The sequence below is a fragment of the Haliaeetus leucocephalus genome, unplaced genomic scaffold (assembly GCF_000737465.1).
Source record: "Haliaeetus leucocephalus isolate CR32 unplaced genomic scaffold, Haliaeetus_leucocephalus-4.0 Scaffold0, whole genome shotgun sequence".
In the NCBI taxonomy this organism is placed as follows: domain Eukaryota; kingdom Metazoa; phylum Chordata; class Aves; order Accipitriformes; family Accipitridae; genus Haliaeetus; species Haliaeetus leucocephalus.
In genome coordinates, this window is record NW_010972436.1 from 14,998,017 (window position 1) to 15,012,965 (window position 14,949).

Consider the following 14,949-nt stretch of genomic DNA (forward strand, 5'->3'; position numbering starts at 1 on the left):
CGCCGCTGGGAAGAGGGGGGGGGGGGGGGGGGAGGGACGACACAAAAAAAACCCCAACAGTATATCTGATTTCAGCTAAACAAGGTTGCAAACTAAATTATCTATTTCCTCTCACAGAACTGGAAGATACAACACTGCAAGGCTCCCAGTAATCATTATAAATGTAATTAAATCTAATTAGGATTATTTGGCTATCCAGTGCATTGATTTACCCACCTGTATGCTACAACAGTTAAGAGAGGAATTAAAGATCAGCTACCATACGTTATGGCTTTACATCTCCATCTACATTACAGGCCAGATCTTGAAATACACAGCCTCCAGTACTAAAACCACCTAAGCACATGATTAATTTTAAGTATACTGTCTTATTCCATGAACTTCAATATGCAGTTCTTATGTTCTCCACTGAAAAGTTATGTTTATGTGGGACTGAGGTATTAAATCCCACAGTAGAAAATGTGTTTATTTTATATAATATGCTTATGCACAGTTGCTTCAAATTACATTATGTTTATTTCAAAAGCAACCTCCAAAACCAATGCAGATATTTTCTTGCTTAAACTCAAGTTTAAGATACAGTGTGCATACCCCTCCATCTTTTGTTCTCCTCAGCAGTTTTCCACATAAACTCAAACATACCATTTGTATTTGCAAATCCATTTTTATCCGATCATATCAAGGTCTACTTGTTTCAGCAGGTTTTTATTACCGGGCAGTGACAGTCCCTCTGATACTTCTGGCAAGACATGACTAGATAGCTTGGCCTCCCTACTACTCCCCTTCCTCCCTTTGGAAATGGAGAGCTGCTTATTCTCAACATCTTGGTAGTTCAGTTCCTTCTAAAGATGTTACTCCTCAGACACATCCTTTCTTGAGACTGATCCCTTGCTGGACATATTTCTTCTATCATAAAACTCACCAATGAGAGTCCTCCCATACAAACTCCCCAGTAAGAGTGTAGCTGCCTCCTTTCTTGCACACAAAATTAATTCCCCAAAAAAGTGACATAATCACAGTGATGCTACCGTCTTACAGAACCATGGTTCAGGGATGACCATAGAGGAAAATTATATATGGCTTGAAGAAGCTGGGGAAAGATGTGGAGCTATCACTTCAGTTGCCTATTACTTCACCAGTCCAGTCACCCATCTATAAACTATATCCAAGCTTCTACACTGGGAATAAGCACGAATGAAATACAGGGATCGTAAGTGATCACCAGCACCACAGCAGATGTGTCACTCCATCAGCATCCAAAACCTACAAATAAGAGCAATCTCACATCTCCCTACCTTACATCCTGAGGGAATCCACTTTCATAAATGAAAACACCCTGTACATGACAGGGGCAAAAGGAGGGGAAAAGAAGAGGGCATATACAACTTTTCTCTCTCAGGAGAAGAATGTCAAAGAATGGCACGACATAGAAGTCCATCAAATTAATGTATCCCTACCAGCACTAATTACAGGTGCACTGTTTGAAACTGTGAAGCCTCTTTCTTAAGGGAGTACTACAATGACTTATTTATCAACTGATTGGTTTTGTCAGGTTGATTTTTATCAAGAAGCAAAATCTCTACTTAAAAATAAACAAAATCAGACTCAGAAATGAGTAAACATATTTTAGATTGCACTTGGAGAAGCATACAGGTTTTTATAAGCTTCTGATGGCAAAACATACATCCACTCAAGCCTTCTTAGTAGTGAAACAGAAAAACTAGTAGAACTTCATATCAGCTTCCCAAAAAACTATTTGCTCAGCTGGCAATAGCCATCCAGGCACCTCTTAAATGCCAGCAATCGAGAAGAAGGAACTGTGCAGCCTCTCATTTGGTATGTGATGACAGCCACAGGACATGGCACACAATCCTACTGAAGGGATAAGAAAGACAGGAATGATGCAACTATTCAGGTAAAACAAATACATTCAGGTGTAAGCAAAGCACTGCAGCACCTGCAGCTCCTCCAATAGACCAGTATTTTTGTTCAACACTTTTCTAGGTTAACTTCTGCCCTATATTCATCCGTGAAGAGAAAGAGACTTCTCAGCCAAATGACAAATTTAAATAAATTATTCTGTTCTGCCCTGAAATGTCAATTTGAAAAAAGAAATACACACGTACTCAGACAGATGTATTTCACAGTGAGAAGGGTTAACTCTCAGACTGTCCACAGCCCAATGTCAGCAAAGGTCCCCCGGAAATAAGGGAAGCTGTGCGTGTCAGAGCCACGCAGACTGCACCCTGCGTTTTACAGTTCTCCTTCATGGTTATGTCAATCCTCTTTACTGTTTGATATGAGCCGTAAAACAACGGAAGTGTTTAAAAGATTTATTTATGATTTTAACCTGCTATCTGAATCATCCAGGGATTTCTTGGAAATGATGACTAGATGCTGAAGGATAAATGTAACCTAGGGTTCTCTAGTGGGAGTTTCCACCTCACAGTGCAGTTTAATGAAGATCCCAGTAGCAAATCCTAAGATTTTAACTGAAGGCAAGGAGACTTATTTTTATACATCACATAGACTCCACTTTATGAGCTGCCAGTTTGCATACAGGCAATAAAAAGCCCCTTGGCTAAGTATAGACATTAGAATAAAGTGTCAGTTAACAGTAATTTCATCCTGCAAGTGTTCTTGCCCATACAACCTAATGAAGAAAGATTATTTTAAGATAAGAGCACTGAAAAGGAAGAAAAAAAGTGAAAAAGGAGAAAAGAAGAAGTACAAAGAAATCACAATGTTGCACAGAACCAAAACATCCAATTATGCTTTGATCATGGCTTGAATTTTAAATGTTACTGTCATCATTATTTTCTATCGCACAACTTCTTTCAGTGATTACTTGATATCTATGATATATGTCAGATGTACAGAAAAACAAAGCATGTTATAGGCAGTAGTAGTAGCTTATCTTGCAGACAGAGTGAAGCCCATCTCAAACATTATTGAGAAGCCTGTCAACAAAGGAAATCAAGCACTGAGTGGAAATGAGGCATAATGCTTAATTCCCTCAATCAGCATTTTCCTGCTTGCCAGGAGCACCTCTCTTGGGTGGGCTGACAAGGTGCAAGCTAATTTACAGATCCAGGAGGAGTCAACTGCATCTGGATAGCACTGCTCCCACGTTAATTAAAAGGAGACTGAAAAGTAAAGTTCACTCAGAAATGGCAGCGAGGGAAAAAAAATAACTCAAGGAAACGTTGACTGTTATGAAGAGCAAACAACAAAGCAATCATCAGATCTTTCTATCAGTCAAACTACTGCTGTTTCCAGATTAAAGATTTCAGAAGTGTTATAGCAAGCATACAGACAAGGTTACTTCCTATTTAGCTGGGAGCACCTGATTAAAAATGGTATTAATTTCCACTTTCGCACTCGTTTCCATCTAGAGCATTCAAAGCCACGCAGAACACCAGACATTATGCTCTAAGGCTGGAGGGCAGAGAGAAGCCGACGAGCCCCACACCGAGCCAGCTCTTCGGAATGTGAAGGCTGCTCTCTTTGGATGGGACCCTCTGCAAGTCAGCCCTTTGCCTGTCTACCAAAGCTTGCACGATGAAGCAGCTATCTCACAGGTCCTCTGGGTACTGGGAATGTTACACAGGAGGAAACTGAGGACCAAGGAGCTGCCCAAGCTTTCTAGATGCTGTAAACACTCACGAGATAGCACTCATGGTATCCAACAAGGTACATAGAGCCCCCAGAATTTATCATGTATAATGTGCCTCAATTTTACCTGTTGTTTCTGCTGTATAAAAATGGCAAAGACTGCAGAAAAGAACCGGTCAGCATTTTGTATCTCCTACCTTCCAGCATTTTGTATCTCCTTCTTCCTCCGCTCCAGACTTGAATTTAGGCAGGCAAATGCCCAGAAGATGAGGGCATCCCTGTGGGATTTGCAGGCAAACAGGCTGAAGTGCTCTCCTCCTATCTGATGCGTGGGACTATCTCCTATGACTCTTGATGTTCTGTGGCATATGCTGACAACCTGATATTATTTTGTGTTTTCTAAACACATTTTCTAACTAATATTTTCTAATTAACTACCCTTTTTCCTAATTAACTAATATTTTCTAATTAACTAGTTTTTCTATTAACTAATTTTGTAATACGATTCACAGACACAGAACAACTCTCAAGGACCTATGCAGTTACAACCTAGGTTCAATTAATGTTTTACACGATAAAGAAGGTAACAGGATGAAAGTTAACTGAAGCTCCACTTACATGTTTTCACAGCAGAATCATTGTTAATAAATAAATCTTTAGAATAATACTGGTATTTCACTTCAAAATCAAATAATGAATCACTGCATATACAAAAGAAAACAAACACTGCCTTAATATTGTTTCTTCTTGGAAATATATTTATTTACGCTAGCTAGCTAAAAGAAAGACTGTTTTTCTTGCTCCCTCACCCCTTCCCACAAGTGATCAAAGGTGTTTGTCATGTTTCACCATTTACACAGAACAGCAGGGTGTCCCCCAGCAGTCTGCTCCTTTCAGATCACTTAGTCTGCTCGAGAGACGACTCCTTTCAAAACAACCCACTGCTTGGTAAAAATCAGGTCTTTCACTGACCCCTTCTCCAGACTGTGGGTTCTCAGAGCACACAACCTGATTTAGAACCTGTTTTCCTTGAGAGGAGCATGCTGTTTTTCAATCTCAAACTGATTCATCTCTTTCTCATCATGCCTCCATGATACCAAATAGTCTTAATAGTAAAGCAAAGAAAAACACTCATTGAGTAACATGTAAGCTTTGGGTACAGTATTAGGAACAGCAAAGTTTAAGAAAAAAAAAAAAACCAAAATTGCTTGACCTGTCAAAGGATATGTGCACTACTTAGACATCACCAAAGACTCTTTCTAAGACCAAGCATTTTGTTGCTTAAAACCATTTTTTCCCTTTGCAGCCCCTTTAGCCTGCCAGCCATCTCCTCCTCTTCTCTTCCGAGCTGCTTCACTTTTCATGACGCCACTCATAGGCTCAAAAATTGAGAGATCAGCCTATATACATCATGTATATATTTGTATAGTAAAATATGACCTCAGCAAACAGTCACAATATAAATAAATAACTAAAAGATCAAACTTCTTTTTACAATTCATTCTACGTTTGATTGCAAAGCACCTACCTGAACATGTCTCCTAAGCCTTTCAGCATTCCTTTCTTTGCCTTAATTTTATCCTTCTCTTTATCTCGATCTTTCTTCTTTTCCTTTCCAGCCTTTTTTCTGTCCCCTTTATCTTGGCTTCCATTCATCTGTCTCTCCAATGAGTGGGATGGCTGGTCACTTGCTGTGGACACAGATTCTCTACCAGATCTTGAGCTCTCCTCTGTGTCCTCCTCCACTGAAAGCACATATTAAGAAACATCAGTGGAATAAGAGTAAACAACAAGGGCAGGCTTTTTGGTATATTGCATAACATATTTTGAAGCAGGATATATGCACAACCACAAAATACTCTTTTTTTTTTTTCCCCCCAAAAGCAGTATTTGTTCATGTGGGGGTTTCCTGGAATATTCATTTGTACTATTAAACTCCTAAAAGCAAGGAATTCACCTTTGCAGAACACTCTGCAAAACACGATTTGTGCTTTGTGGGTACTCTGAATAATGTATGGATTAATAAAGAGGATTAGCAAAGTGATGTTAATTGGCCCATTTTGTTTCAGTATCTGAATCAGCTGAGGAGAGCTTTAGAAATATCTGCAAGAAGAAACAACAGCAGTGCAGCATGCCTTGTCAGTAAATTCTTAGTAATACTATCATAAAAATATGAAAGTCATTAAGGACTCTTAACCCTCAATACAAGCCTTAATAGACTTTTTCTGCTGCTACAAGTAACATAATGGTTTTGTCACACTACTTCATTTCCTGGAGCAGTTTAAAACACATCATGCACCAAGTTTTTTATTCTTGGTTGAGATGGAGCAGTCTGGGAGGTTCGGGTGGGGAGATTCCATCCAGCGGAACAAGTAAAATACTTTAAAGGCAGATAACACATTCCTTCTCTGTTTCTAATTCAAGACCAAGACTCCAAGAATCCTGAAGTATACCCAAGGTTAGATTTAACAGACAGAGCACATGTGTTTCAGAAAGTTTGAAAGAAAAACGGCCAAAAGAAACAATCCATTCAAAACCTGAAAACTCCTCCAGTTGCCTAGTGAGAAAGAAATAAAACACTTCAAGCTTGTGCATCAGAATCCTGCAACCATTTTGACTTAACTTAAAGCCAAGTCCAAAAATTACACTACATGCTGGTGAAGCTGTGACCTTCCAGGACCCCTAACACTTTATATCATCACATTATAAGTAGGGCTACACCATCTCCTAATTTTCCAACAGACAGCATGAAGGAGCAATCAGGATCACAGATGCATACTTTGCACTGTCTCCTGTCACTCTAATGAATACAAAGGCTTCAAACAACTTTTGGTAGTAGAAGTTGAAAAATACAGTTTTGCTTTATATATACACAGTCTATGGAAAAGAAAGGGGGGTTTTGTACTCAGTAAGATTTAGAAATGGCCATGGCTTAAAGAAGGAAAAAAGAATCAATTTTTAGTTCAGCATATGTTTACTACTTCTTATAATTACTCCTGCTAATATTATTGTTTCTAGACCTCAGGGACTCTTCCACAGCCAACAGAAGTGTGTAACTCTGTAGAAATTTCTCATACATAGACTACTGTGGAATATAAACTTGCTTTTCTTAGTCATCATTCATATTCACCTTAGAAGTAATTCGCTGAACCTGAAAAGTCTACAAATCACTGATTGAAAGCCATTTGATATTGTCTCTTCTCTCTCTTAGATACTTGCCTGCAAAATACTGTTTATTCATTAATATTACAATACACAGATCTGTCCAACAGACTTAGTACATATTCACTGAATATCCCAAGATTTCTATAAATATTCTCCAACTCTGGAAGATCCCATACACATATTTCAAGAAAAACATACCATGTCAGATAAATCTCAACATTAATAACTATTTTTGAATCTCAACTAGTACTCTGAAGTATGAACCACCAGGAAAAAAAAAGGAAAAAAAAAGGACAGGTCTCGGCATTGCATGTTAACTTGTCTTCAGGACCGCTATGAGTTAAGCAGATGATACAGCTTCTCAATTGCAGACACAGTTTTAATATTCAGATAATTGTATTTTAGAAAATTAATAGGCCTGTCCTATACATGCCTCTGTACTAGCTGTCCTTGTACTTTTTTTGGTCACAGTGTTTCTTAATCAGTGTCTGGGATGATATTTAGTTGTTATTATTAAAAGAGTAGTAGAAAACCACTTTGGAATAGAGAAGCTAATTTTTTGCATGTTAATTTATAGCTACAATCTGTTCCAGTTAAAACCAACTAGACATTTAAAAGATTATACTTGCAAACGAATATAATTAGTAAAAAAAAAAATGCATTAAATTTCTGGCAAATGTTGAAGTAAAATGTTTACTTGGTACTTCATTGCTAGAATTTTAAAGATGAATCAATTCTGACCTATGGTTGTTCATATTCACATAACAATACATTCAATTAATCCTAAATGTGTATTATATGTACTGTGCTATGCTGAATTGGTGAACAACTTGTCATAACAATGCTTCCTTTTATTATTTATTTTGCATATTCTATGGAAATAATATTGCCTCCTTTTCACACTTGTGCTGCAATAAATATTTGTCTATCATACACAGTTTGCTTGCAATTAACTCTGTAGCTTAGACTGAGCCCTGTGAACTAGGATGCCTGTTCTCGTGGATTAAATACTGGTGTCTCTACAGCAGTAAACAGATTTCCAGTTTTCTTAAAAGGATTCAACATGAAGAAACTTGTTTCACTTTTATGCAGCACAGTCATTGTGCAATTAAGATACAACAAATTACTAGTGTTTAGAACAAATGCAAATGCAGCTCAATTAAAATTCAATCCCAGCCTACAAATGAAACTTCTAATTTTTCTTAAGTTGCAGTAATGACATTAGGTTACTGCAAAACACAGAAAGCATTTGTTTTGGTGCTGTTATTTCCTTCCTTTCCTGCAACCTCCAGCCTCCCCACTCAGGATGCTGAAGCCAAAAAATTAAATTGGAGTATACTTTAAACATCAATTAAACCTGAAAACTAGTGTCATTTCATGAACCCCACTGTACAATGGAGAACTACACAAACAGGTATTATGAAGCTATTCTCCTAATTAGGCCATAAAATGGAAAAGATGCACATGAGGAATCAAAGCTACTTAATGTGACGCTATTTTGCCACTAAGCTTCTAGGCCTCTTATTGTGATATTTAATACAGCCCGAGATTCTAGCAATTAAGATTCAGCAGAAGATTAGAAAGCTTTTTCGATCTTTCCCAATCCAAATGCCTTGTTCTCATTCAAGACACTAAAGATAAACATTTTGCTTTCAGTCAGCTATTTCAAGTATTAAGGAAAAAAAAAAAGCAGGAAAAATGATCTGTAAAAGCTGAACACCCACACCTTTCCACAAATCACAGATGTTACTTCTTTACAGCCATTAAAATTTCAACTCATCTTCTCAAATACTTTTTAAAATGTTACCCCAGAACTGGTCACTGCTATCTGATTTTCATCCTACATTTAGTAATTTTATAGCACGTTGTTCTAACAACAGCAAGTACATTCAGAAGAGAGTCAGCCCCTTTGCCACATGTTACCTGTATTTTTATGGCTTTTGTATATGGGGTGATGACGTTAAGAATTCCTCTATACAATATATTGCAGTGCTATTAGTTGCTACTGCAAAGCGGGTCACTGTCTGGAAGAAAGAAGCACTCATAGCACTGAAACACTTGGAGGAGAAAGGGGAAAAAATTCAAGTAAGACAAATGAATTCAGACTCAAGGGCATCAGCAAATTGACCACCAACATATTTGCCTGGGTTTTATAATGACAGAAAGCCACATTTTAATTTCAAACAATTATGGAATAATTAAATACAATTTTTAAAAACTTAAGCAATGTCATTAAGGCAGCGGTGAGGCATTAGTTACATTAGGTCCAGATTGTTAAATTAACTTCTACATATTCGTATGTGCCCAGGCTATGTCCAGCTGAAGACATCATTTGGCAAATTCTCTGGAACCTAAGGCCACATATAATTTACAAAAAGTGGAACAGACTGCAGTGGTTTCAGCTTTAACACAGACATGTTTTCAGAAAGACAGGCAACATATGGCTGGGCCAGCTCTTAAGCTCCCACAGCTATCATGAGAAGGAGAAGACCTCGAGGACTGATTTCTGTCCAACCAGCTTACTGTAGTTGCTTTGCTACTTATCTGCTTCTATTAACCTGGCACTGCAAATTTCTGGATTACTTCTTAGATGTTTCGTTATAATATGTGGAAGCTATTAAAATACAAGTAACTCAACAGAATGCGTAGTTCTACGCACATAGCTCGGTCACACTTAGCTCAGCCCTTCTTTTCCATGTGAGATTTGAGAACAGCCTTGCTCTTGCTCTCCCATGACACTGAGATGGCTCTTGGTCCACCAGCGCTAGACAACTTCATCCATACAGAGAGATGAGGGCAAAGACTCACCCCACGGCATTTCAATTTCAGCCAGAAAGCTTTGTCTGGTTTCCGCTACTCCCATGCAAAGGATACGAAGGCCACCAAATACTTCCTTGCTACTCTCTATGCATTGCATCAACAAGCTCAAAACCCCTTACAGTAATCTCATAAACCTACACTCACCTAGAAAGCATTTCATGACAACAGTTTTGCTATATTTTGATCAAATGAAGTTAAACCATCTGTAACTTCTGCATAAGCCTTGGATATCTGCTGCCTCAAAACAGGATATTACTAGCAGTGGGCTCACACCAAACAAGGCCTTTTAGAAAAACATGGTCTTACGTCCCAAAAGACCACGGGCATGCAGTTTGGCAGAATGAGAATGATCACTACACATTTTCTCATACCTATTCTTCTACTGGCCAGAAATAGATTGACAGCCAGCAGCACCAGACCAGCATTTAGCCTCACTGCTGCGTGAAATTGCTAGGTGCTGGAAAAACGAAGCAGAATTAATTCTGTCCATAACTACCTTTGAGAAAAGTGACTAGCAAAATGACCTTCCTTTCAGTCTCTGAACACTTTTAGAAAGAGGCAGATTTAAGGAAAAAAAGCGAAGAGTTTTAAAAAAATAAAAGAGTGATTACACAAGTAGCTTATAAAAGAATATTAGGGAACGGCACTTATGAAACAGACCTTCTGAAAGTAAAAAAAATATAAAAAGAGCAAAAAGTGAAAAATCTCTTTTCAAGACTTTTCTGTTAGCATTCAGGCTAAATATTTCTCTACTTTAACTTTCCCACCATCATCTTCATTCATAAACTTCTAACTAGCTGCAGGTTGATTAAAAAAAAATTCTGCTGGTGTGTGACAAGTTGAAAGTAGTACAACATGAAGGTTAAAAATTCAATAATTTTAATACAACCCCTGATTGAGGTAATTTACCATTCATACTATTTTCATTCAATACGAGTTGTCATTTTACCAGCCCATTCTTACATAGTTCAATAATGATAAGGTTAGCTTTGAAGTGATTCTTTTATGTTAATGACATTCTCCACATGTTGGGTCATACTTCGGGTTAAAGAACTGAAAATGTAAATGAATGCCCATTAGGGTGGGTAATAGCTGATCATTAACTTTATACTTTATTAGATCTGCCAGCCTTACTCACTCTAATTAAAGGACAGTGATTTCTTTTTTCCCCCAGACACTACAAATGTACTCTTTCAAAGTTAGATGCACATATTTTTGTAAAAGAAATTCAGTGGTTTTCTGTCTTTCTGCATAATTTTTTTCTAATTTACATTAGTAAATTAATTAGCTCTTAGAGAAAATTTTCAGAGTAATTTAAGTAAACACTCTCCTAATAATCTTATTTGCTTATTTTAGAAAGGAAGCAAGCTGCAGAGTGTTGCAATCTGTTAATGCATATGAAGGGAAAAAGCCTGAAAAAAATTGAAGAAAAGAAGTTAGTTCTATTCTTTTAAATTCCTAAAATTATCTTCTACTACTCTTAATCACTTTCTAAAGGAATTAACCTATGTTGTTAACATTCTTTATGCACAGCAATAGTTTACTTACAAGTTTCCATGCCTTCATCATCATCATCTGCTACAGGTTTATCATATGATTTGTCTATGGCAGCTCTGAAGCTTTCATTGCAGCCTCGTCCTCGGATAATTCGTGGGCGCGGGCGGTGGAAGGGAATATCACCATTCAGAGTCACCTCAGCAACGGCTGTCTGCAGACTTTCTAATGAGCTGGATTTCTTCAGGCCTAATGAAGGCCCCACATCTCTGGTTGGGGAACCTTAGTGATTTAAGGGGGGGGGGAACCAAAAACGTAATTAGAATTAGTATTGAGAACTGAATGCTTGATTATGCATATCCATCCTGAAAGTCTTTGGGGACACACTTAACATTATTCACATCATCTCTCAATAATCTGTAGGGAATTCTCCACAGATTTGTTGGTCTCAGAAGTGAATGAGTATGTCAAGTCACAGTCAACGAAACCGACAACGTGAGCAATGTGTGGCTTTTCAAATCAGTGAAGAGAGACCAACATCCATTATCATTATTTTAAACAATTTGAATGATAAAGCAATCATGGGGCTTAAAAAACATAGCTCATAAAACCAGCAGAGACACATATCTACTGGCATCAAACAAAACTACTAATTATTTTTGGTTTGAGCAGAAAATTTCATCTCTACTAGCAACTGATGAACAGAGAGCAGATTATCGGCATGAATCCTACGGTGTTTAGAGTAACAGTCTTGCAAGGTAGCCTGACTTCTGGCTTCAAGGAACACGTCGTTTGCTTTTAATCGAGTTTTAAAGACTTGCATCAAATTGCTAACAATTTCATAATGAAGTACTTCTGAGAAATATCAGTTGACTTGCTGGGATTTTGTGAAGTTGCTTAAAAATAATCTGTGGAAAGGACCCAATTAGTCAGGCAATACCAGTTAACCAGCTGGAAAAGAAACACATCCCTGGCAGTCACCAGGTTGATGTTTGGACAGCACTACAGCTGGGGCTGAGGGCAGCTTTTATCGCTGCAGCATGTCCGGAGGTGTGCCAAGAAAGCCCCGGACAGTATTCTGCAAAAGCCTTTCTTCCATCCGGACTTTTCTTCTCGGGTTTGTGGACTAAATGTCTAGCCTGAGTTTTTAGATACACACACTCACAGTGCAAATCAGCTGACAATTGCACAATTAATTAGATCTCATATTATAGTTAAAACTGGAAGAAATCTTTCAGGGGAAATAAAATCACTGCATTTATTTGAAGTTATTTTATTCAAAAGTGCAGTATAATCTTGGCTGGATTTTCCATAGGATTTGGGGCTGGAGAGCAAGATGAGGTGGGACATCATCATCACCCACATTTCCTGAATTTATGAGACCAGAGCCCTCACCTAGAATATGGAAACCTCTCTTTTTCTCTACCCAGAGGGAGCAGAACAGAGAAGAGTGTTGTGGCACCACAGCAGTCCCAGGTGGTGGGTTGTTACTGCACTGATATCGGTGTCCTCATCTGACAGAGGCATAGAAAGATAAATTTCAAAAACAGCCAGCACTGAGAGACCAGAGCCAAGACCTGAACCCTCAGGAATACCAAACCAATGAACAAGACATGTGTAAGCGTGGTCTGGTGTGAATAATGCAATAAAGGAAAATTATCTTTTTTAAGTATTTATGTCAGAATAACGTAAAGCTCTGGAGTTGATCCTTATTCTGGTAGATATTAGGAAGGAAGAAGAAAGACGGTATCTGTCGCCATTCTTTAACAAAGGTATGTGAAGTTACCTTAAGTGAGGAAAAACTGCTACTACACTACTAAAACCAGCTTCTTTCACTATTTATTATTGGGTGGGGAGGAAGGCGGTGGCTGGACCTACAGAAGGGATGCAGAATAGCAGCATGGCAAGTCTTCTCCATGTCATTTGTTAACTTGGTATGAGATGGAGCAAGGCAGAAAACACTTTAATTTTCTATTCACCTACTTAAAGTCTGAGCAATTACATTAAACTGAAATCCCTCAGATCAAATAAATTCAAACAGCAGCTGTCAAAGTATTCCCCTTCAGCTGCCCTACTGATAAGATGCACTTGTAAATAGAAACAACACAAAAATCCTCTTTCACGGGTCTACACAGCTCCTGCAGTTTGGTTCCCCCAGCAGTCCGGAGTCCTGCTGCTTGGACCCTCAGCCAGAAATAAACACACCCCAACAAATAAGAAATTTTATCTTGATGAACTCATATCTCTTAGAAGAAGCCACCCTCACTCACAGCCCGTACTTGCTGGAGGGCCGAGGGTCAGGAGGATGGTTGGGGGCAGAGCACAGCTGCTGGGGTGAACAAGAGGAGCCAGCTGGGACAAGGGAGGTTTGATGGCTTCCCAGCTGTACAAACAAGCTGCAGTCCAGGTTCACCAAACTTCTGAACATGGGCTGAGGTCTAAGGCAAGTATTTTTAACGTAACACTCTCTTTACCAAGTAGAAGAGCTCCAATTTAGACAGTGCCCTATAAAACTCTCCACTTTCTAGATAGCATACGCCAAAATCTGTTATTCCTCCACTAGTGCCTGCAGTACACAAGAAATGAGATTTTATTTTGGTTTTTACTTTTCAAGATTGTCTTTTGTTAAAAACAGTCCATGAGACAGGAAAAATGAATGCAACATTTTGAAGGAAAAAAGAGGAAATGGGACAATCATATATAAGCCAGCTGTTTGACAGATTCAATTTCATATACAAAAGGAAAGGGTATCCTCTTACATGGCAACTTACTGTAAACTTCCTTATTCCAGATTCTGCTTTGCAACCTTCTAAATGAAGTGCTCATATATCTTTTCCTAATTACCGAGTGGCTCTTTTTGTAAACAGTAATTATAAAGAAGGCATTTATGTGCCCATTTATGTTCATAAAGGACATTAAAAAAAAATTCCATTTCCTGCCACCCAATACAGTTCTTTGTGAGAACTGTATCTACGTAAGTTGTGCTTTCCCAAAGGAAAAGCTAGATGGGATATGATCTAATGTTCCTTGAGTACTGTAAAACTAATAATGGATTACAGAAATGATAGGAATATTTATTGAACTTGGGTGGCCATGAACACAAATGTGAACAGGTTGCGGATTTTGAAAGAGGGAAATGTCCTTTTGCAAGCAGTTTAAGCACTGTGATCATAAAGCTATGTATATTTTAATACCGTCACTATCTTCCATGGCCACTTCACAGCAAGTCTACTATTTTCAAAATATATAGTTAAGCCTCCCTGTAAATTGAGTTCAGAATTTATTACTAGAATTCACCAGCCAGAAAGTGAGCTGTTTACCCATAATCCATTGAGAAACACAAAACTTTCTTTAAAATTGATTCTGTTAAAATTTATGAGTCACATCAAAACCTTGTTTTCTAAATACAAAAATGTCAGCATTTTCCTCCAGCCTTTACAGTGCTGGTGGTAATCATCAGAAACGTTATCCGCTCAGAACGAGTTCTACTTCTATTTTGACACCAGAATTTAAAGCAGAAAAAAAGAAGAGAAAAAGACACATCTACCTAAAGCATCTCTGTATGACTGAGGGATAAAAGGGATTCTTTTATCGTTTTCAACATTTGAAGTTTATCAAAATTTTCCTTTCCGACAATTTTCTTAACAAATATCCTTTGAGGTAGATTCGCCCCTCCGCACCACAGCAGTCCTCCTACCGCGACCGCCACCGCACGCGCAGCCTCCTCGCACGCCCCGCTTACATGCTCAGCCGTACGGCTCTACCCTCCGTGCCACACGCCCCTATCTGTGCCTCAGGGGCTGCGTAAGGTGCCGACACCACCCCATCAAGCACAGCCCCGGCCCACCACACGGG

The 14,949-nt window shown here is 38.5% G+C and overlaps 1 protein-coding gene across 9 annotated transcripts in view; it reads right to left on the reverse strand.

Moving 5' to 3' along the window:
- PARD3 (par-3 family cell polarity regulator) overlaps positions 1 to 14,949 on the reverse strand; it is a 460,545-nt gene that overhangs the window by 137,041 nt on the left and 308,555 nt on the right. For all 9 annotated transcript variants that reach the window (XM_010585300.1, XM_010585343.1, XM_010585352.1 and 6 more), the window contains 2 exons: positions 11,149 to 11,376; positions 5,144 to 5,360 (listed from right to left, as the gene is read on the reverse strand). In XM_010585300.1, the coding sequence (XP_010583602.1) occupies positions 5,144 to 5,360; positions 11,149 to 11,376 (445 nt within the window). The remainder of the gene's footprint in view (positions 1 to 5,143; positions 5,361 to 11,148; positions 11,377 to 14,949) is intronic.